Source organism: Pseudophryne corroboree, chromosome 2 (genome assembly GCF_028390025.1).
Source record: "Pseudophryne corroboree isolate aPseCor3 chromosome 2, aPseCor3.hap2, whole genome shotgun sequence".
NCBI lineage: Eukaryota > Metazoa > Chordata > Amphibia > Anura > Myobatrachidae > Pseudophryne > Pseudophryne corroboree.
Genome location: NC_086445.1, coordinates 37501897 through 37522787, shown reverse-complemented (window position 1 = coordinate 37522787; position 20891 = coordinate 37501897). Strand labels below are relative to the sequence as shown.

The window sequence follows — 20891 nt, the reverse complement described above, 5'->3', positions numbered from 1 at the left end:
CACCTCTCCTGCACTGCTTTCAGATTCCTTCACTCTGCCAAAGAAACTATTACACCAGGGGTGGCCAACCAGTCAGAGGTGAAGAGCCAGAAAAGATCCATAGGCAAGGTCAAGAGCCACTATCATGCGCGTGCCTTTGGCGCGTGTGAAAAAAATGGGGGGGGCTTAGTTGTCACAAAGCCACGCCCCATTTTTGTGCACACACCTTTCGGTATGACGTTTGTAGGAGTGTGACCTCGTGTCATAACCCCGTGTAGTCATGTTGTACAGTGCCACATACATATAAAAATGCCAAAAAATGGGTGCCCCCACAGTGCCAGATACACATGCCCCCACAGTGCCAGATACACATGCCCCCACAGTGCCAGATACACATGCCCCCACAGTGCCAGATACACATGCCCCCACAGTGCCAGATACACATGCCCCCACAGTGCCAGATATGCCCCCAGTGCAGATACACATGCCCCCACAGTGCCAGATATGCCCCAGTGCAGATACACATGCCCCCACAGTGCCAGATATGCCCCCAGTGCAGATACACATGTCCCCACACAGTGCCAGATATACCCCAGTGCAGATGCACATGCCCCCACAGTGCCAGATATACCCCAGTGCAGATGCACATGTCCCCACAGTGCCAGATATACCCCAGTGCAGATACACATGTCCCCACACAGTGCCAGATATACCACAGTGCAGATACACATGCCCCCACAGTGCCAGATATACCCCAGTGCAGATACACATGCCCCCACAGTGCCAGATATACCCCAGTGCAGATGCACATGTCCCCACAGTGCCAGATATACCCCAGTGCAGATACACATGTCCCCACACAGTGCCAGATATGCCCCAGTGCAGATACACATGTCCCCACACAGTGCCAGATATGCCCCAGTGCAGAAACACATGCCCCCACACAGTGCCAGATATGCCCCAGTGCAGATACACATGTCCCCACAGTGCCAGATATGCCCCAGTGCAGATACACATGTCTCCACAGTGCCAGATATGCCCCAGTGCAGATACACATGTCCCCACAGTGCCAGATATGCCCCAGTGCAGATACACATGTCCCCACACAGTGCCAGATACGCCCCAGTGCAGATACACATGTCCCCACAGTGCCAGATACGCCCCAGTGCAGATACACATGTCCCCACACAGTGCCAGATACGCCCCAGTGCAGATACACATGTCCCCACACAGTGCCAGATATGCCCCAGTGCAGATACACATGCCCCCACAGTGCCAGATATGCCCCAGTGCAGATACACATGTCCCCACAGTGCCAGATATACCCCAGTGCAGATACACATGTCCCCACAGTGCCAGATATGCCCCAGTGCAGATACACATGCCCCCACACAGTGCCAGATATGCCCCAGTGCAGATACACATGTCCCCACAGTGCCAGATATGCCCCAGTGCAGATACACATGTCCCCACAGTGCCAGATATGCCCCAGTGCAGATACACATGTCCTAACACAGTGCCAGATAAGCCCCAGTGCAGATACACATGTCCCCACACAGTGCCAGATATGCCCCAGTGCAGATACACATGCCCCCACAGTGCCAGATATACCCCAGTGCAGATACACATGCCCCCACAGTGCCAGATATGCCCCAGTGCAGATACACATGTCCCCACACAGTGCCAGATATGCCCCAGTGCAGATACACATGTCCCCACACAGTGCCAGATATGCCCCAGTGCAGATACACATGTCCCCACACAGTGCCAGATATGCCCCAGTGCAGATACACATGCCCCCACACAGTGCCAGATGTGCCCCAGTGCAGATACATATGCTCCCATAGTGCAAGATATACCCCCACAGTGCCTCACTCCCCCCCCCCCCCCCCCCCCCCCCCCCCAAACCGCCCAAAAAGTGCTGCTTACCGAGCTGCTGCTGTGAGTGGAAGGAGAGCACAGCATGCGCCTCTCCTACCCCTCAGTCTCCGGCGGTGGTGTCTATATTCAATTCGACGCCGGCCCGTGAGCCAATCAGGAGCCTTTGCTGCCGGTCCGCGAGCTCTGATTGGCTCACGGGCCGGCGCCGGATTTTAGACACCGCCGCTGGAGACCTGCTGTGAGTGCGCTGTGTCGGGCAGCGGTGGCCGGGAGCGGATCGAGCCGCATGCGGAGGATGAAAGAGCCGCATGCGGCTCGGCCACCGCTGGCTTATATATTTTCCCATCCCTACAAAATCAGCCTTCCTAAAATACAACACCTATATGCATTGTATACAGAATGCAGCAGTCAGTGCATGTTACAATGTTGTTGTCTACTCCTTGCCCACCCCTGAAATTGGAACACAGTTTCTATCCTTAGCGAACTGGATGGCAGAGGAGGCACTGTAAATAACACAGCACTCTGATAAAGAGGAAAAGAACAGGGTAAGCAGTGAGCCTGTCCTGTTTACGGTATTTCCCTAGTAGAACAGACTTATTTTTTTTTTTCCTATATATTTTAATCCATTGTTTAACTTTTCTGTTTTATAACACATACGGATTATAACTACTTCAGTACTGGAAAATATATGTATAATTATCTACTTATGTATATGCTACAGCCGATCTTTCAAGAAGACTGGACATATACAGTGTTTTTCTCAGTACAGATGTTAGGTGTCTTCTATGTATGTATGTATGTATGTATGTGTATAGAATATACAAAGGGTAAAATGTATGTACAAAAACTATAAACCTATGCGCTATGCTTTGTGCGCAAAGCGTCACATCAAAAATGTGCCCTCCAAAATAAAAATGTGCCCTCCTCAATGCTCAGCACCCTGCCCTAAAAAAATCCTAGCGTGAACACTACTTATGCATCTCATTGCAGAGAGCTAATGAGTGCGTCTTAGAATAAGAGTTACTCAGAAAAGAACCTACACCTAATTGCTAGTAGGATGACTGTGAGGGGTTGGGTATGATATGCCGATGGTCAGAAGACCGACACGGCATCCCGATGGTGAGAAATCCCAACAGGGGCTAGGTAAGTATACTTACCTTCCCTCCAATGCCCCCTTAACACTCCTTTCTGCAGCCTAAACGTAACCTGTTCCCTCCCTCAGCCTAACCATAACCTTCTCCGCAGCCTATCCCTTCCTTCCCCGCAGCCTAACCCTAACCTCCCCCCACCCCCGCTGCTTACTGTCCTCAGCCTCCGCAAACCCTCATTCAGGATCACGGCAGCGGGATTGTGCTCCTTGTGGTCCCCTGTTCAATGACATTTTCTCTATCGTCCTAGTGGATGCTGGGGTTCCTGAAAGGACCATGGGGAATAGCGGCTCCGCAGGAGACAGGGCACAAAAGTAAAGCTTTCCGATCAGGTGGTGTGCACTGGCTCCTCCCCCTATGACCCTCCTCCAGACTCCAGTTAGATTTTTGTGCCCGGCCGAGAAGGGTGCAATTCTAGGTGGCTCTCCTAAAGAGCTGCTTAGAGAAAGTTTAGCTTAGGTTTTTTATTTTACAGTGAGTCCTGCTGGCAACAGGATCACTGCAACGAGGGACAGAGGGGAGAAGAAGTGAACTCACCTGCGTGCAGGATGGATTGGCTTCTTGGCTACTGGACATCAGCTCCAGAGGGACGATCACAGGTACAGCCTGGATGGTCACCGGAGCCGCGCCGCCGGCCCCCTTGCAGATGCTGAAGTAAGAAGAGGTCCAGAATCGGCGGCTGAAGACCCTTGCAGTCTTCTAAAGGTAGCGCACAGCACTGCAGCTGTGCGCCATTTTCCTCTCAGCACACTTCACACGCAGTCACTGAGGGTGCAGGGCGCTGGGGGGGGGCGCCCTGGGAGGCAAATGTAAACCTATATACTGGCTAAAAATACCTCACATATAGCCCCCAGAGGCTATATGGAGATATTTAACCCCTGCCAAACTTCACTAAAGAGCGGGAGACGAGCCCGCCGGAAAAGGGGCGGGGCCTATCTCCTCAGCACACAGCGCCATTTTCTCTCACAGAAAGGCTGGAGAGAAGGCTCCCAGGCTCTCCCCTGCACTGCACTACAGAAACAGGGTTTAAACAGAGAGGGGGGGCACTAATTGGCGATATAAATATATATATATAAAGATGCTATTAGGGAGAAACACTTATATAAGGTTGTCCCTATGTAATTATAGCGTTTTTTTGGTGTGTGCTGGCAAACTCTCCCTCTGTCTCTCCAAAGGGCTAGTGGGTCCTGTCCTCTGTCAGAGCATTCCAGGTGTGTGTGCTGTGTGTCGGTACGTGTGTGTCGACATGTATGAGGACGATGTTGGAGGAGGCGGAGAAATTGCCTGTAAGGGTGATGTCACTCTCTAGGGAGTCGACACCGGAATGGATGGCTTATTTAGGGAATTACGTGAGAATGTCAACACGCTGCAAGGTCGGTTGACGACATGAGACGGCCGACAAACAATTAGTACCGGTCCAGGCGTCTCAGAAACACCGTCAGGGTTTTTAAAAAAAAACCGCCCATTTACCTCAGTCGGTCGACACAGACACAGACACGGACACTGAATCCAGTGTCGACGGTGAATAAACAAACGTATTCCTCATTAGGGCCACACGTTAAGGGCAATGAAGGAGGTGTTACATATTTCTGATACTACAAGTACCACAAAAGATGGGTATTATGTGGAAGTGAAAAAACTACCTGTAGTTTTTCCTGAATCAGATAAAATAAAATGAAGTGTGTGATGATGCGTGGGTTTACCCCGATAGCAAATATTGGCGTTATACCCTTTCCCGCCAGAAGTTAGGGCGCGTTGGGAAACACCCCTTAGGGTGGATAAGGCGCTCACACGCTTATCAAGTGGCGTTACCGTCTCCAGATACGGCCGCCCTCAAGGAGCCAGCTGATAGGCAGCTGGAAAAATATCCTAAAAAGTATATACACACATACGGTGGTTATACTGCGACCAGCGATCGCCATCAGCCTGGAGATGCAGTGCTGGGTTGGCTTGGTCGAATTCCCTGACTAAAAATATTTTATTGATATAGAGCATTTAATAGGATGCATTCTATATATATACTGTATGCGAGATGCACAGAGGGATATTTGCACTCTGGCATCAAGATAAGTGCGTTGTCCATATCTCCGAGAAGATGTCATGGACACGACAGTGGTCAGGTGATACAGATCCCATACGGCACATGGAAGTATTGCCGTATAAAGGGAAGGAGTTATTTGGGGTCGGTCCATCGGACCTGGGGGCCACGGCTACAGCTGGGAAATCCAACCTTTTTACCCCAAGTTACATCTCAGCAGAAAAAGACACTGTCTTTTCAGCCTCAATCCTTCCGTTCCCATGTGGGCAAGCGGGCAAAAGGCCAGTCATATCTGCCCAGACATAGAGGAAAGGGAAGTAGACTGCAGCAGGCAGCCCCTTCCCAGGAAAAGAAGCCCTCCACCAGTGGGGGGGTAGTCTCAAGAGTCTCAGCGCGCAGTGGGATCACTCGCAAGTTGACCCCTAGATCGTACAAGTATTATCCCAGGGGTACAGATTGGAGAGTCGAGACATTTTTTCCTCGCAGGTTCCTGAAGCCTGCTTTACCAACGGCTCCCTCCGACAGGGAGGCAGTATTGGAAAAAAAAAAAAAAAAAAATTCACAAGCTGTATTTCCAGCAGGTGATAATCAAAGTTCCCCTCCTACAACAAGGAAAAGGGTATTAGTCTTCCACACTATATTGTGGTACTGAAGCCAGAAGGCTTGGTGAGACATAGTCTAAATCTGAAATCTTTGAACACTTACATAAAAAGGTTCAAATCAAGATGGAGTCACTCAAAGCAGTGATAGAGAACCGGAAAAAAGGGGACTATATGGTGTCCCTGGACATCAAGGATTACCTTCATGTCCAAATTTGCCCTTCTCAACAAGGGTACCTCTGGTTCGTGATACAGAACTGTCAATATCAGTTTCAGACGCTGCCGTTGATTTATCCACGGCACCCCGGGCCTTTACCAAGGTAATGGCCGAAAAGATGATTCTTAAAAGAAGAAAGGCATCTTAATTATCCCTTACTTGGACGATATCCTGAAAGGGGCAAGTTTCCAGAGAACAGTTGGAGGTCGGAAAAGAACTATCTAAAGTAGTTCTACGACAGCACGAGTGGATTCTAAATATTCCAAAAATCGCAGCTGTTTTCCGATGATACGTCTGCTGTTCCTAGGAATGATTCTGGGCATAGTCCAGAAAGAGGTATTTCTCCTGGAGGGGAAAGCCAGGGAGTTATCCGACCTAGTCAGAAACCTCCTAAAACCAGGCCAAGTATCAGTGCATCAATGCACAGGAGTCCTGGGAAAAATGGTGGCTTCTTACGAAGCGATTCCATTCGGCAGATCTCACGCAAAAACTTTTCAGGGGGATTTGCTGGACGAATGGTCCGGATCGCATCTTCAGATGCATCAGCGGATAACCCTGTCTCCAAGGACAAGGGTGTCTCTTCTGTGGGGGCTGCAGAGTGCTCATCTTCTAGAGGACAGCACATTCAGCATTCAGGACTGTGTTCTGGTGACCACGGATGCCAGCCTGAGAGGCTGGGGAACAGTCACACAGGGAAGAAATTTCCAAGGAAGTGTGGTCAAGTCTGGAGATTTCTCTCCACATGAATATACTGGAGCTAAGGGCAATGTACGATGCTCTGAGCCTAGGAAGAACTCTGCTTCAAAGTCAACCGGTGCTGATCCAGTAGGACATCATCATGGCAGTCGCCCACGTAAACAGACGGGGCGGCACAAGAAGCAGGAGGGCAATGACAGCAAGGATTCTTCGCTGGGCGAAAGATCATGTGATAACACTGTCAGCAGTGTTCATTCCGGGAGTGGACAACTAGGAAGATTTCCTCAGCATGAATGAATTCCACCCGGAAAAGTGGGAACTTCATCTGGAAGTTTCCACATGTTTGTAAACCGTTGGGAAAGACCAAAGGTGGTTATGATGGCGTCTCACATGAAGCGCCAGGTCTAGAGACCCTCAGGCAATAGCTGGGACGCTCTGGTAACACCGTGGGTGTACCAGTCGGTGTATGTGTTCCCTCCTCTGCCTTTCATACCCAGTGTATGGAGAATGATAGGAAGGAGAGGAGTAAGAACTATACTCGTGGCTCCGGTTTGGCCAAGAAGAACTTGGTACCCGGAACTTCAAGAGATACTAGAAAGGATCTTGATTCAGCAAGAATCATGTCTGTTCCATGACTTACCGCAGCTGCGTTGACGCCAGGGCGGGTGAACGCCGGATCCTAAGGGAAAAAGGCATTCCGGAAGAGGTCATCCCTACCCTGGTCAGAACCAGGAAGGAGGTGACCGCACAACATTATCACCGCTTAGGTGAAAATATGTTCCATGGTGTGAGGCCAGGAAGGCTCCACGGAAGAATTTCAACTAGGTTAATTCCTACATTTCCTGCAAACAGGAGTGTATATGGGTCTCAAATTGGGGTCCATTAAGGTTCAAATTTCGACCGGTCGATTTTCTTCCAGAAAGAAATTGGTTTCAGTTCCTGAAGTCCAGAAGTTGTTAAGGGAGTACTGCATATACAACCCCCTTTTGATGTCTCCAGTGGCACTGGGCGATCTCAACGTAGTTTGGGATTCCTAAAATCACATTGGTTTAAACAACTCAAATCTGTGGATTTGATATATCTCACATGGAAAGTGACCATGCTGTTGGTCCTGGCCTCGGCCAGGCGAGTGTCAGAATTGGCGGCTTTATCTCATAAAGCCATATCTGATTGTCCATTCGGACAGAGCAAAGCTGTGGACTCGTCCCCAGTTTCTCCCTAAGGTGGTGTCAGCGTTTCACCTGAACCAGCTTATTGTGGTACCTGCGGCTACTAGGGACTTGGAGGACTCCAAGTTGCTGGATGTTGTCAGGGCCTTGAAAATATAGTTTCCAGGTCGGCTGGAGTCAGGAAATCTGACTTGCTGTTTATCCTGTGTGCACCCAACAAGCTGGGTGCTCCTGCTTCTAAGCAGACTATTGCTCGTTGGATTTGTAGTACAATTCAGCTTGCACATTCTGTGGCAGGCTTGCCACAGCAAAAAATATGTAAATGCCCATTCCACAAGGAAGGTGGGCTCATCTTGGGCGGCTGCCCGAGGGGTCTCGGCATTACAACTCTGCCGAGCAGCTACGTGGTCAGGGGAGAACACGTTTGTAAAATTCTACAAATTTGATACCCTGGCAAAAGAGGACCTGGAGTTCTCTCATTCGGTGCTGCAGAGTCATCCGCACTCTCCCGCCCGTTTGGGAGCTTTGGTATAATCCCCATGGTCCTTTCAGGAACCCCAGCATCCACTAGGACGATAGAGAAAATAAGAATTTACTTACCGATAATTCTATTTCTCGGAGTCCGTAGTGGATGCTGGGCGCCCATCCCAAGTGCGGATTATCTGCAATACTTGTACATAGTTATTGCTAACTAAATCGGGTTAGTGTTATTGTGAGCCATCTTTTCAGAGGCTCCCCTGTTATCATACTGTTAACTGGGTTCAGATCACAGGTTGTACAGTGTGATTGGTGTGGCTGGTATGAGTCTTACCCGGGATTCAAAATTCCTCCCTTATTGTGTACGCTCGTCCGGGCACAGTATCTAACTGGAGTCTGGAGGAGGGTCATAGGGGGAGGAGCCAGTGCACACCACCTGATCGGAAAGCTTTACTTTTGTGCCCTGTCTCCTGCGGAGCCGCTATTCCCCATGGTCCTTTCAGGAACCCCAGCATCCACTACGGACTCCGAGAAATAGAATTATCGGTAAGTAAATTCTTATTTTCTTAGTGCGGCTCTCCAAGAAAAAAGTTTGGGAGCCTCTGGTCTATGTAGTTCAGCAGGTGCTGGTGAGTCTGGAGGGAATTGATCTGCAGACATTTGGAGGAGGCATTCTGTGTTCCTGCTGTGCTGTCCACCAGATCTGATGTCCCTGTTTTATCCAGTTCAAGACTGTGGCTGCCATTTTGGGAAGCTTTGCGAAGAAAGAGGCCCAGCTCTTCCACTAACTCGCCCGTCATTTACAGCTCACCCTGACATAGAATAGGGGGTGTCAGGAGGGTTTCTCCAGCTCACTCTGAGAAAGAATGATAACATCTGAGCGCATCCCCCACTGGCCACACCTCCCCCACCAGTTACATGTCCATATATATTTGTAGATTTAAGCTTCTTATAAAAGAAAAGTAAAATGGCTGCCGGAGAAGAGCTGATGATGCGGCCATGTTAGAGGATGCTATAAGAGGCCTCCATGCTTTTGTTACACTCAGGAGCTGCGGGGAAATTCCATAATTCCTACATTACAGATGGTGTATAGTGCAGTAAGTGACCCTGATGTCTTCTGTGCCCGGAATAGATGGGCGATGCGGCTCCCTCTATGTGGCAGAGACTATGGGAGCAAATGACATATATGGAGCTGACAGAACATTGTATTCCCTTCCCTTAGGAGACGTCACCTGAAGACCAGCCATGGAGGTCCAGGTCCTAGAACATATCCGGCACTCGCTACTGAGTGACAGAAACAAAGACCTGATCATAGACAAGCTGCTGAGTCTCACCATGGAGATTATCTGTCTGCTGACTAGAGAGGTGAGAGGCGCTAGATACCTCACTGTTCTGTTTACTAGCGGAACTACAGGGGCACAGTGCCCGGGGTAGTAGCAGCTGGCATTCTTTCCATTATAGTGCACCTCCTGTCAGTATACCATGCAGGCAGCCATTTTGTGGTCTGAACAAGCTCTTATTATAATGTAACCCATCAGTTCACTATGAATCTGTGATAATAGCTCTGAGGCACGAGGCACATAAGTGTCAGACATGCCTCATGTCTTTGTATATTAATTCAGACCTCTAGTTGGCTACTTCCATCATGTGTGGGCAGTCGGTGTACTGTATGATATACTTCTTCCTCCCACCATGTTAGTTGTACAACACACAGTACAGGTCGCCGCCATTTCCCTCTATGTCTTCCACTCTCTCCTGTGTCTGGCTATAAGAGGCGTCACTTTCCTGTCACATGTCTGTTATACACGACAAGTCTTCTTCAGGGGTTTATGCTATAAAGTGACATTTTCCCACAGAGATACAGCAGTGGCCCCCAGGAATTGTGGGTAGGAGCAGGCAGATCCCTCTGTGTGTGTCTTCTGCCTCTTATGGTTACATCCATATATACATACAGCCTGTGTTACACAGAGATGGTGCAGGGCTGCTATCCGCCTATATACAGCTGGGATTAGTTTGCTGTATATGAGGGTGTTACTGTATTATATACATAGGGCGGCATCTTACATATTGGTGCTCTCATAGGATTTCATTGTTGTGAGAAAGTCGGGTGACCAGGTGACAGACATCGGCGGCCCCTCTGTGTCAGACAGAAGCAGCGGCACCCAGAGTCCAAACACGGAGGCTCAGCCTCATGCGCCAACAGGGGAGAGGAGACGTGACCGGAATATCCAGCCACCTACTGAGGTATATCACAGAGAGACAGGAAAGGTGAGCGCTCTCATTGTACATATAGCTGTATAATTCCATGGATAATAGTGGGTTTGTTTTTTCGTTGTCTTCTAATAAATTCTATGCAGGCGTTTGATTGGTAACTAATTTATGTTGTGCTAAAGTGTAATAATACTGATACATCACTGGAGCACTGGTGATTGGTCAGGACGCACTCGGTAATTGATCCCTGACCCATCGTCTGCCATTGTGCCTTGCAGTGGAATGTAATACACTGTACTCCTAGGTGTGGGGGTAAGTCATGTGACCAGCTCTCCTATGCTGCAGGTGCCTGGGAAGTGTAAGGATGTGGAGGTCTCGTTCTCTGTGACAGAGTGGGACTATTCAGGCGGACACAATGACGTTGTAATGGACCCTCCGCAGCTGCGTGACTCAGTGGGTAAGAGGACGTCTCTCAGGGGGTGTGATTCTATCCTGTCACTTCTCTCCGCCCCTCTCCTGGCTGTTTGGCTGTTACTGATCACTGCAGTTGGCACCTAATTGGCCTCCATTCCCTCTGCATGTGGGTCCAAAGCGACTGACAATTCCAGCTGACATCTGATCACGATCTATCGGATGCTGGGGGCTGGTGGAAGGTTTGATGATAAATTCTTCCCCCAGTGTCACTGGTCATGATGACCCTCAGGGGGTGACATCCCACCCAGATACACGTAACGGTGCAGGGCTGTGATTTACACCCGAGCCCTAGTGACAGGTGACCCTGTGCAGTGATATGTTCTGCTGTTATTACTAAGCATTGCTATATGGCTGTCATTGTTGTCCCCGCAGGTGAGTGTAGCTCTAGAAGCCCCCCAGGACGATGTGAGACCCCTCTGTACTCTGGGGATTATATAAAGGAAGAGAACCGGATTGTCATAGAGGATTATCAGGTAGCGGGACTGGCTGCATTATCTCTTCTGCATTATGTTACTCTCATATCCTTATCCTGTGTATCCTCCTGGTATAGACGCTCGGTGTAATAATATTTCTGCCCTTGTATGACAGGATGAGCCGGGACACGGGGTGTATCACCCGCAGTGTAAGGAAGAGGAGCCCGTCCCTGATCCCACCAGCTCAGGTGAGACAGCAGCGGGATTGGGGTGTATAACGGATACATTGCGTGTAATTGTATAGTATATAAATAGCAAGTTGCATAAATATTACAATTAAACCTAACTTTCACTGTACTGATATGTACTAAACATTACATCTTTTTCAAACTTATTCTTGTGTCTTGCCATAACTATATATGTAGCTATAGAGCAGTCAGATGGCAGTAATGTCAGAGCAGGTAATAATTGGCTAGTTTCCGGATGCAGAAAAAGTATTATATTTACCAATAAGTGAACATGACATTTTTTTAAAGTATTCTCCAGTGAAGTCTTTGTAAAGTTGGATGCACTAAAACTACTTTGTGAAGCAGCTGTATCAGTCTGGAGCAGGTATGTCTTCTACAAGCTGGATGAAGGTCTCAACTGCAGCTTCAAATGACACAAACCAATCCCACGCATCTTGCCCATGATTTGTGGGAACTCAAAGAGGTCATAGAGGGCTAGGTCTGAACTGTACGGCGGATGACCAATCTCCTGGATGCATTCATGGGCCAGAAACTCCACCTCTTTCCTAGACTTGTGGGCAGATGCATTGTCATGATGGAGAAGGGCACCACAAGTGCGATTTTTGAAGGCGCATGAAAATGGCTTCCAGCACTTGCAGTAGGCATTGGTTGACGTACCAGTCCTCAGTGACGGTGCTGTGCGAGTGGTACTGTAGCTACATGACCAGTCTTGACCACAAAGACAGCCACCATCTGCTTGGTCACAATGCGATCACCTTAGAACTTCTGTGATGGCGCACCTGCAACTGATGTTCGGTCTCCGGGTTGAAACTGGAGATCCAGGATTCATCACCACTGGTGATCTCCCAGACAGAGTTTGAGTGACCGTCGTCAAACCTGGCCAGCATGTTGCACCACCAAGTCAACCAAGCTTCCCTCTGCACTCGAGTCAGCCTATGGTGTACCCAGGGTACAGAATCCTGGCTCTGGCCAAACATTTCTGGGAGTATCAAGCTGATGGATGTCAATGAGATGTCCATCTCCTCTAACTGGGCCATGGTCACCCTGGCGTCCACCTCAACTATTGCCCGCACAGCAGCAATTTTGTCCTCCGTGATGTAGGACACGGGTGTCCTGTGCCGAAATTCTGCAAATCACTGAAACGCAGTGGTGGGGGACGGTGCGTCCATCCCAACAGCAAGCCGCAGTCAAAACCTTCCTGCTGTCGCAGACCACTGTTGTAGTCATAGAAGGTCATGTCTCTCCAGTGGTCTCTGGTGAGACTCGTAAGGAGTTTGTGAAGGAAGTGAACCTGCTGACTTCTTAGCTGTACAGTGCTGCTTATATATGGTTCGATGCCTTGTAATTTCACAAGATTGTGTCTATTCTACCTTTTCACTGCAAATCCGGAAACTTATTGAACACGCCTGATATACAATATAGTGACTATTACATAATGTATGGCCTGATTCTGAGTTGGATGTAAGCGGTGATGTCGGGCGCAGTGGAGCAATGTACGTGCCACCTCTGAGTTGATCCGTGCATGGATCACGATTTTGTATGTACAGATTTGGAAGCACGGTAGCAGTACTGTAAGGAGTGTTCCTGGACGATGAATGGGGTGTAACGGGACGGCTAAAAAGACGCGCGGAGATGTTGCCTCTTATGGGAGTGGCGCTGATAGTGGTGGGGTACAGAGAGGGTGAGCTGCTCGCATTGGAGGCCGTAGTCAGACAGAGAAACTGCGGCTGCCGTAGGGCTTGTGTGACCTGTGACACACCAAGCGGCATTTCAGCGTGTATGGACACTAACAGTGAACGTTTCCGTCCTTGCACATTCAGACTCATTTGTGTACACAAGGGAAGGACTTATTAGCAGTATTTGCATAAAGACATATATGCAACTGCATCAGCCCCATAATGTTTTTATAGATTTATAACAAAATGAAAAAACTTTTTTCCTCTTGCAACTATTCTGGAACCATGGGGTATAGAGGTGGCTGTTGGAGGGCAGGTATATTGTGGACACTAGAACCGTGGAGTATACAGGTGGATGTAGGAGCGCAGGCACATTATGGATACGAGAACTATGGGTTGTAGATGTGGCTGTAGGAGCGCATTTACATAGTGGATGCTGGAACCGTGGGGTATAGAGGTGGCTGTAGGAGCATGGGGCACATTGTGGATGCTAGAACCGTGGGGTAAAGAGGTGGCTGTAGGAGCGCAGCTATATTGTGGACACTAGAACCGTGGGGTATAGAGGTGGCTGTAGCAGCGCAGGTATATTGTGGACACTAGAACCATGGGGTATAGAGGTGGCTGTAGGAGCACAGGTACTGTGTGGATGCTGGAACTTTGGGGTATAGAGGTGGCTGTAGGAGCATGGGGCACATTGGAGATGTTGGAACCGTGGGGTATAGAGGTGGCTGTAGGAGCGCAGGCACTGTGTGGATGCTGGAACTTTGGGGTATAGAGGTGGCTGTAGTAGCGCAGGCACATTGTAGATGCTGGAACCGTGGGGTATAGAGGTGACTGTAGGAGCGCAGGCACTGTGTGGATGCTGGAACTGTGGGGTATAGAGGTGGCTGTAGAGGCACATTGTGGACAATAGAACCATGGGGTATAGAGGTGGCTGTAGGAGGCACATTGTGGACACTAGAACCATGGGGTATAGAGGTGGCTGTAGGAGCGTGGGCATATTGTGGATGCTGGAACCGTGGGGTATACAGGTGGCTATAGGAACGTGGGGCACATTGTGGACACTGGATCCTTGCGGTACAGAGTTAGCTGTAGGAGAACCTGTACATTGTGGGCGCTTGAACCATGGGGTGTAGAGGTGGCTGTAGGAGGGAAGGAGGAGCCTGTGTGGTGTGTGGTCCGGCCTGTGTGTGTGAGGGGCCATCTCCCATCTCTTACCTGTACTGACAGCAGCACCTGATTGGTGCATGATCTATGTACCCTCTTTCCTTTACTCCAGCACGTTTGGGGCTGTCTTACATCGCAGCGGCAGCTAGGGTCTCTGTTACATTTTCCCTCCTACTATCAGTAACCCACTATTACCCACCACTCCTATAGGTGCTGCTTGGCCGACATACACTCACCATCTGCACACCACGTGGTGCCCTCAGTTGTAGGAGAATAGTCACTGCCACCACCAGGCTCCTTCCCCTGCATCGGGAACCACTTACTACTTGGTGTGTGTGTGTGTGTGTGTGTGTGTACAGTGGTAGGCTGTGAGGATACAGATTTCTGATCACTCAGGTAAACGGTTCAGTAAAATGGCAAATGCCCTTTTCTCTATCGTCCTAGTGGATGCTGGGGTTCCTGAAAGGACCATGGGGAATAGCGGCTCCGCAGGAGACAGGGCACAAAAAGTAAAGCTTTAGGATCAGGTGGTGTGCACTGGCTCCTCCCCCTATGACCCTCCTCCAAGCCTCAGTTAGATTTTTGTGCCCGGCCGAGAAGGGTGCAATCTAGGTGGCTCTCCTAAAGAGCTGCTTAGAAAAGTTTAGCTTAGGTTTTTTATTTTACAGTGAGTCCTGCTGGCAACAGGATCACTGCAACGAGGGACTTAGGGGAGAAGAAGTGAACTCACCTGCGTGCAGGATGGATTGGCTTCTTGGCTACTGGACATTAGCTCCAGAGGGACGATCACAGGTACAGCCTGGATGGTCACCGGAGCCTCGCCGCCGGCCCCCTTGCAGATGCTGAAACGAGAAGAGGTCCAGAATCGGCGGCAGAAGACTCCTCAGTCTTCTTAAGGTAGCGCACAGCACTGCAGCTGTGCGCCATTTCCTCTCAGCACACTTCACACGGCAGTCACTGAGGGTGCAGGGCGCTGGGAGGGGGGCGCCCTGGGAGGCAAATGAAAACCTTTTTTGGCTAAAAATACCTCACATATAGCCTCCGGGGGCTATATGGAGATATTTAACCCCTGCCAGAATCCGTTAAGAGCGGGAGACGAGGCCGCCGAAAAAGGGGCGGGGCCTATCTCCTCAGCACACAGCGCCATTTTCCCTCACAGAAAGGCTGGAGGGAAGGCTCCCAGGCTCTCCCCTGCACTGCACTACAGAAACAGGGTTAAAACAGAGAGGGGGGGCACTAATTTGGCGTTAGAAATATATAAAAAAGATGCTATAAGGGAAAACACTTCTATAAAGTTGTCCCTATATAATTATAGCGTTTTTGGTGTGTGCTGGCAAACTCTCCCTCTGTCTCTCCAAAGGGCTAGTAGGTCCTGTCCTCTATCAGAGCATTCCCTGTGTGTGTGCTGTGTGTCGGTACGTGTGTGTCGACATGTATGAGGACGATGTTGGTGAGGAGGCGGAGCAATTGCCTGTAATGGTGATGTCACTCTCTAGGGAGTCGACACCGGAATGGATGGCTTATTTAGGGAATTACGTGATAATGTCAACACGCGCCAAGGTCGGTTGACGACATGAGACGGCCGACAAACAATTAGTACCGGTCCAGACGTCTCAAAAACACAGTCAGGGGTTTTAAAACGCCCGTTTACTTTAGTCGGTCGACACAGACAGGGACACTGAATCCAGTGTCGACGGTGAATAAACAAACGTATTCCTTATTAGGGCCACACGTTAAGGGCAATGAAGGAGGTGTTACATATTTCTGATACTACAAGTACCACAAAAGAGGGTATTATGTGGGATGTGAAAAAACTACCGTAGTTTTTCCTGAATCAGATAAATTAAATGAAGTGTGTGATGATGCGTGGGTTCCCCCCGATAGAAAATATGGGCGGTATACCCTTTCCCGCCAGAAGTTAGGGCGCGTTGGGAAACACCCCTTAGGGTGGATAAGGCGCTCACACGCTTATCAGAACAAGTGGCGGTACCGTCTATAGATAGGGCCGTCCTCAAGGAGCCAGCTGACAGGAGGCTGGAAAAATATCATAAAAAGTATATACACACATACTGGTGTTATACTGCGACCAGCGATCGCCTCAGCCTGGATGTGCAGAGCTGGGGTGGCTTGGTCGGATTCCCTGACTAAAAATATTGATACCCTTGACAGGGACAGTATTTTATTGACTATAGAGCATTTAAAGGATGTATTTCTATATATGCGAGATGCACAGAGGGATATTTGCACTCTGGCATCAAGAGTAAGTGCGATGTCCATATCTGCCAGAAGATGTTTATGGACACGACAGTGGTCAGGTGATGCAGATTCCAAACGGCACAAAGGTGTATTGCCGTATAAAGGAAGAGGAGTTATTTGGGGTCGGTCCATCGGACCTGGTGGCCACGGCAACTGCTGGAAAATCCACCGTTTTTACCCTAAGTCACATCTCTGCAGAAAAAGACACCGTCTTTTCAGCTTCAGTCCTTTCGTCCCTATAAGAGTCATATCTGCCCAGGGATAGAGGAAAGGGAAGAAGACTGCAGCAGGCAGCCCATTCCCAGGAACAGAAGCGTTCCACCGCTTCTGACAAGCTCTCAGCATGACGCTGAGACCGTACAGGACCCCTGGATCCTACAAGTAGTATCCCAGGGGTACAGTTTGGAATGTCGAGACGTTTCCCCTGCGCAGGCTCCTGAAGTCTGCTTTACCAAGGTCTCCCTCAGACAAGGAGGCAGTATGGGAAAAAATTCACGAGCTGTATTCCCAGCAGGTGATAATTAAATTACCCCTCCTACAACAAGAAAAGGGGGTATTATTCCACACTATATTGTGGTACTGAAGCCAGAAGGCTAGGTGAGACCTATTCTAAATCTAAAAAAATTTGAACACTTACAAAGGTTCAAATCAAGATGGAGTCACTCAGAGCAGTGATAACGAACCGGGAAGAAGGGGACTATCTGGTGTCCCGAGACATCAGGGATGCTTACCTCCATGTCCCAAATTTGCCCTTATCACTAAGGGTACCTCAGGTTCGTGGTACAGAACTGTCACTATCAGTTTCAGACGCTGCCGTTTGGATTGTCTACGGCACCCCGGGTCTTTACCAAGGTAATGGCTGAAATGATGGTTCTTCTTCGAAGAAAAGGCGTCTTAATTATCCCTTACTTGGACGATCTCCTGATAAGGGCAAAGTCCAGGGAACAGTTGGAGGTCGGAGTAGCACTATCTCGGATACTGTTACAACAGCAGGGGTGGATTCTAAATATTCCAAAATCGCAGCTGATCCCGACAACAAGTCTCCTGTGCTTAGGGATGATTCTGGACACAGTCCAGAAAAAGGTGTTTCTCCCGGAAGAGAAAGCCAGGGAGTTATCCGAGCTAGTCAGGAACCTCCTAAAATCAGTGCATCATTGCACAAGGGCCATGGTAAAAAAATGGTGACTTCCTTCGAAGCAATTCCAGTCGGCAGATTTCATGCAAGAACTTTTCAGTGGGATCTGCTGGACAAATGGTCCGGATCGCATCTTCAGATGCATCAGCGGATAACCCTATATCCAAGGACAAGGGTGTCTCTCCTGTGGTGGTTACAGAGTGCTCATCTTCTAGAGGGCCGCAGATTCGGCATTCAGTTTTGGATGTTGGTGACCACGGAGGCCAGCCCGAGAGGCTGGGGAGCAGTCACACAAGGAAAAAATTTCCAGGGAGTGTGATCAAGTCTGGAGATTTTTCTCCACATAAATATAGCTAAGGGTAAATTTATAATGCTCTAAGCTTAGCAAGACCTCTGCTTCAAGGTCAGCCGGTATTGATCCAGTGGGATAAAACATCACGGCAGTCGCCCACGTAAATAGACAGTGCCGCACAAGAAGCAGGAGGGCAGTGGCAAAAACTGCAAGGACTTTTCGCTGGGCGGAAAATCATGTGATAGCACTGTCAGCAGTGTTTCATTCCGGGAATGGAAACTGGGAAGCAGACTTCCTCAGTAGGCACGACCTCCACCCGGCAGAGTGGGAACTTCATGGGGAAGTTTTCCACATAATTGTAAACCGTTGGGAATTACCAAAGGTGGACATGATGGCGTCCCGTCTGAACAAAAAACGGGACAGGTATTGCGCCAGGTTAAGAGACCCTCAGGCAATAGCTGTGGACGTTCTGGTAACACCGTGGGTGTACCAGTCGGTGTATGTGTTCCATCCTCTGCTTTTCATACCTAAGGTACTGAGAATTATAAGACGTAGAGGAGTAAGAACTATACTCATGGCTCCGGATTGGCCAAGAAGGACTTGGTACCCGGAACTTCAAGAGATGCTCACAGAGGACTTATGGCCTCTGCCGCTAAGAAGGGACTTGTTTCAGCAAGTACCATGTCTGTTCCAAGACTTACCGCAGCTGCGTTTGACGGCATGGCGGTGGAACGCCGGATCCTAAGGGAAAAGGCATTCAGGAAGAGGTCATTCCTACCCTGGTCAAAGCCAGAAAGGAGGTGACCGCACAACATTATCACCACATGTGGCGAAAATATGTTGCGTGGTGTGAGGCCAGGAAGGCCCCACGAAGAAATTTCAACTCGGTCGATTCCTGCATTTCTTGCAAACAGGAGTGTCTATGGGCCTCAAATTGGGGTCCATTAAGGTTCAAATTTCGGCCCTGTCGATTTTTCTTATTGTGGTGTCTTGCGCCTACTAGGGACTTGGAGGACTCCAAGTTGCTAGATGTGGTCAGGGCCCTGAAAATATAGGTTCCAGGACGGCTGGAGTCAGGAAAACTGACTTGCTGTTATCCTGTATGCACCCAACAAACTGGGTGCTCTTGCTTTTAAGCAGACTTTTGCTAGTTGGATGTGTAATACAATTCAGCTTGCACATTCTGTGGCAGGCCTGCCACAGCCAAAATATGTAAATGCCCATTCCACAAGGAAGGTGGGCTCATCTTGGGCGGCTGCCCGAGGGGTCTCGGCTTTACAACTTTGCCGAGCGGCTATTTAGTCAGGGGCAAACACGTTTGTAAAATCCTACAAATTTGATACCCTGGCTAAGGAGGACCTGGAGTTCTCTCATTCGGTGCTGCAGAGTCATCCGCACTCTCCCGCCCGTTTGGGAGCTTTGGTATAATCCCCATGGTCCTTTCAGGAACCCCAGCATCCACTAGGACGATAGAGAAAATAAGAATTTACTTACCGATAATTCTATTTCTCGGAGTCCGTAGTGGATGCTGGGCGCCCATCCCAAGTGCGGATTATCTGCATTACTTGTACATAGTTACAAAAATCGGGTTGTTATTGTTGTGAGCCATCTTTTCAGAGGCTCCGCTGTTATCATACTGTTAACTGGGTTCAGATCACAGGTTGTACAGTGTGATTGGTGTGGCTGGTATGAGTCTTACCCGGGATTCATAAATCCTTCCTTATTGTGTACGCTCGTCCGGGCACAGTACCTAACTGAGGCTTGGAGGAGGGTCATAGGGGGAGGAGCCAGTGCACACCACCTGATCCTAAAGCTTTACTTTTTGTGCCCTGTCTCCTGCGGAGCCGCTATTCCCCATGGTCCTTTCAGGAACCCCAGCATCCACTACGGACTCCGAGAAATAGAATTATCGGTAAGTAAATTCTTATTTTTTTGTAAATATACACACACACACACAGTACACAATAACTTTAGCAACTAAAAGCCAGAATGGTATCTAAGTCCCCACAGTAGTATATGATTACAGATGCCTGCGGTCTCCTGCTGTTACTTGCTGGCAGTATTCCTGTGTCTCCGGGCCTGGGATACTACCTCACACTGCGCCCTTCACCACTGACTGCACCGCAATGCCTAATCTGCGCCTGCACTACAGAAGTCCAGAAGCTCTCTAGACCTTCTCTGCAGATATTCATCACCAGCAGAGCTCACTGTTCTTTTCATACCCTACAATGTCTATTCACAGCACAAGCGGGTCAGCCAGGGTGTCGCGGAGTGTGGAGAGGAGTGGAGATGAGGTGTCTGGGTTCCTGTACAGAGTGGGCTCTATGTGATCAGATCACCTGTTTACTGCTTATCCCAACATACTCATCCTAATCACATCTGTTTGTACATTCAGGGGGCTTAGATTACAATGGGATGCTTTATCTATCTTATATAACACTTTAGGTTTATCCCTATTAACAATTACACACATTGAACACCGTATAACTAAATAAACAGTGTATTCCAAATGTATCGTATACAATATACCTATACCATATAATAAATGTCTAATTTATATTAAAGTCCATTATGGGGGCCATCCTTGTGCAAAACAAGGTGCAGCATGAATGTGCAATAAGGGAACTATCATTTTGTCACATAGACATCTTGCCTGGGCGAGTAGTGTAACATGGGACATTTCTGCCATTGTCTATACACTTACACAAGTTACTATGTGGTAATTGTGGCCACTGTTCCTGTAACAAGTCCAGGCTGAGTCACTGTGTGACCTACATGTAACCTTGTACTCGGTGGCAGGCAGTGGTCTCCTCAT

At 49.1% G+C, this 20891-nt stretch overlaps 1 protein-coding gene across 7 annotated transcripts in view; it reads left to right on the top strand.

Annotated features, from left to right (window-relative positions):
* The window catches only part of LOC134996061 (oocyte zinc finger protein XlCOF22-like), a 162076-nt gene that overhangs the window by 29063 nt on the left and 112122 nt on the right, over nucleotides 1-20891 (top strand). For all 7 annotated transcript variants that reach the window (XM_063951161.1, XM_063951163.1, XM_063951159.1 and 4 more), the window contains exons 2-6: nucleotides 9427-9569; nucleotides 10287-10472; nucleotides 10761-10872; nucleotides 11262-11362; nucleotides 11478-11550. In XM_063951161.1, the coding sequence (XP_063807231.1) occupies nucleotides 9450-9569; nucleotides 10287-10472; nucleotides 10761-10872; nucleotides 11262-11362; nucleotides 11478-11550 (592 nt within the window). In that variant the 5' untranslated portion in view covers nucleotides 9427-9449. The remainder of the gene's footprint in view (nucleotides 1-9426; nucleotides 9570-10286; nucleotides 10473-10760; nucleotides 10873-11261; nucleotides 11363-11477; nucleotides 11551-20891) is intronic.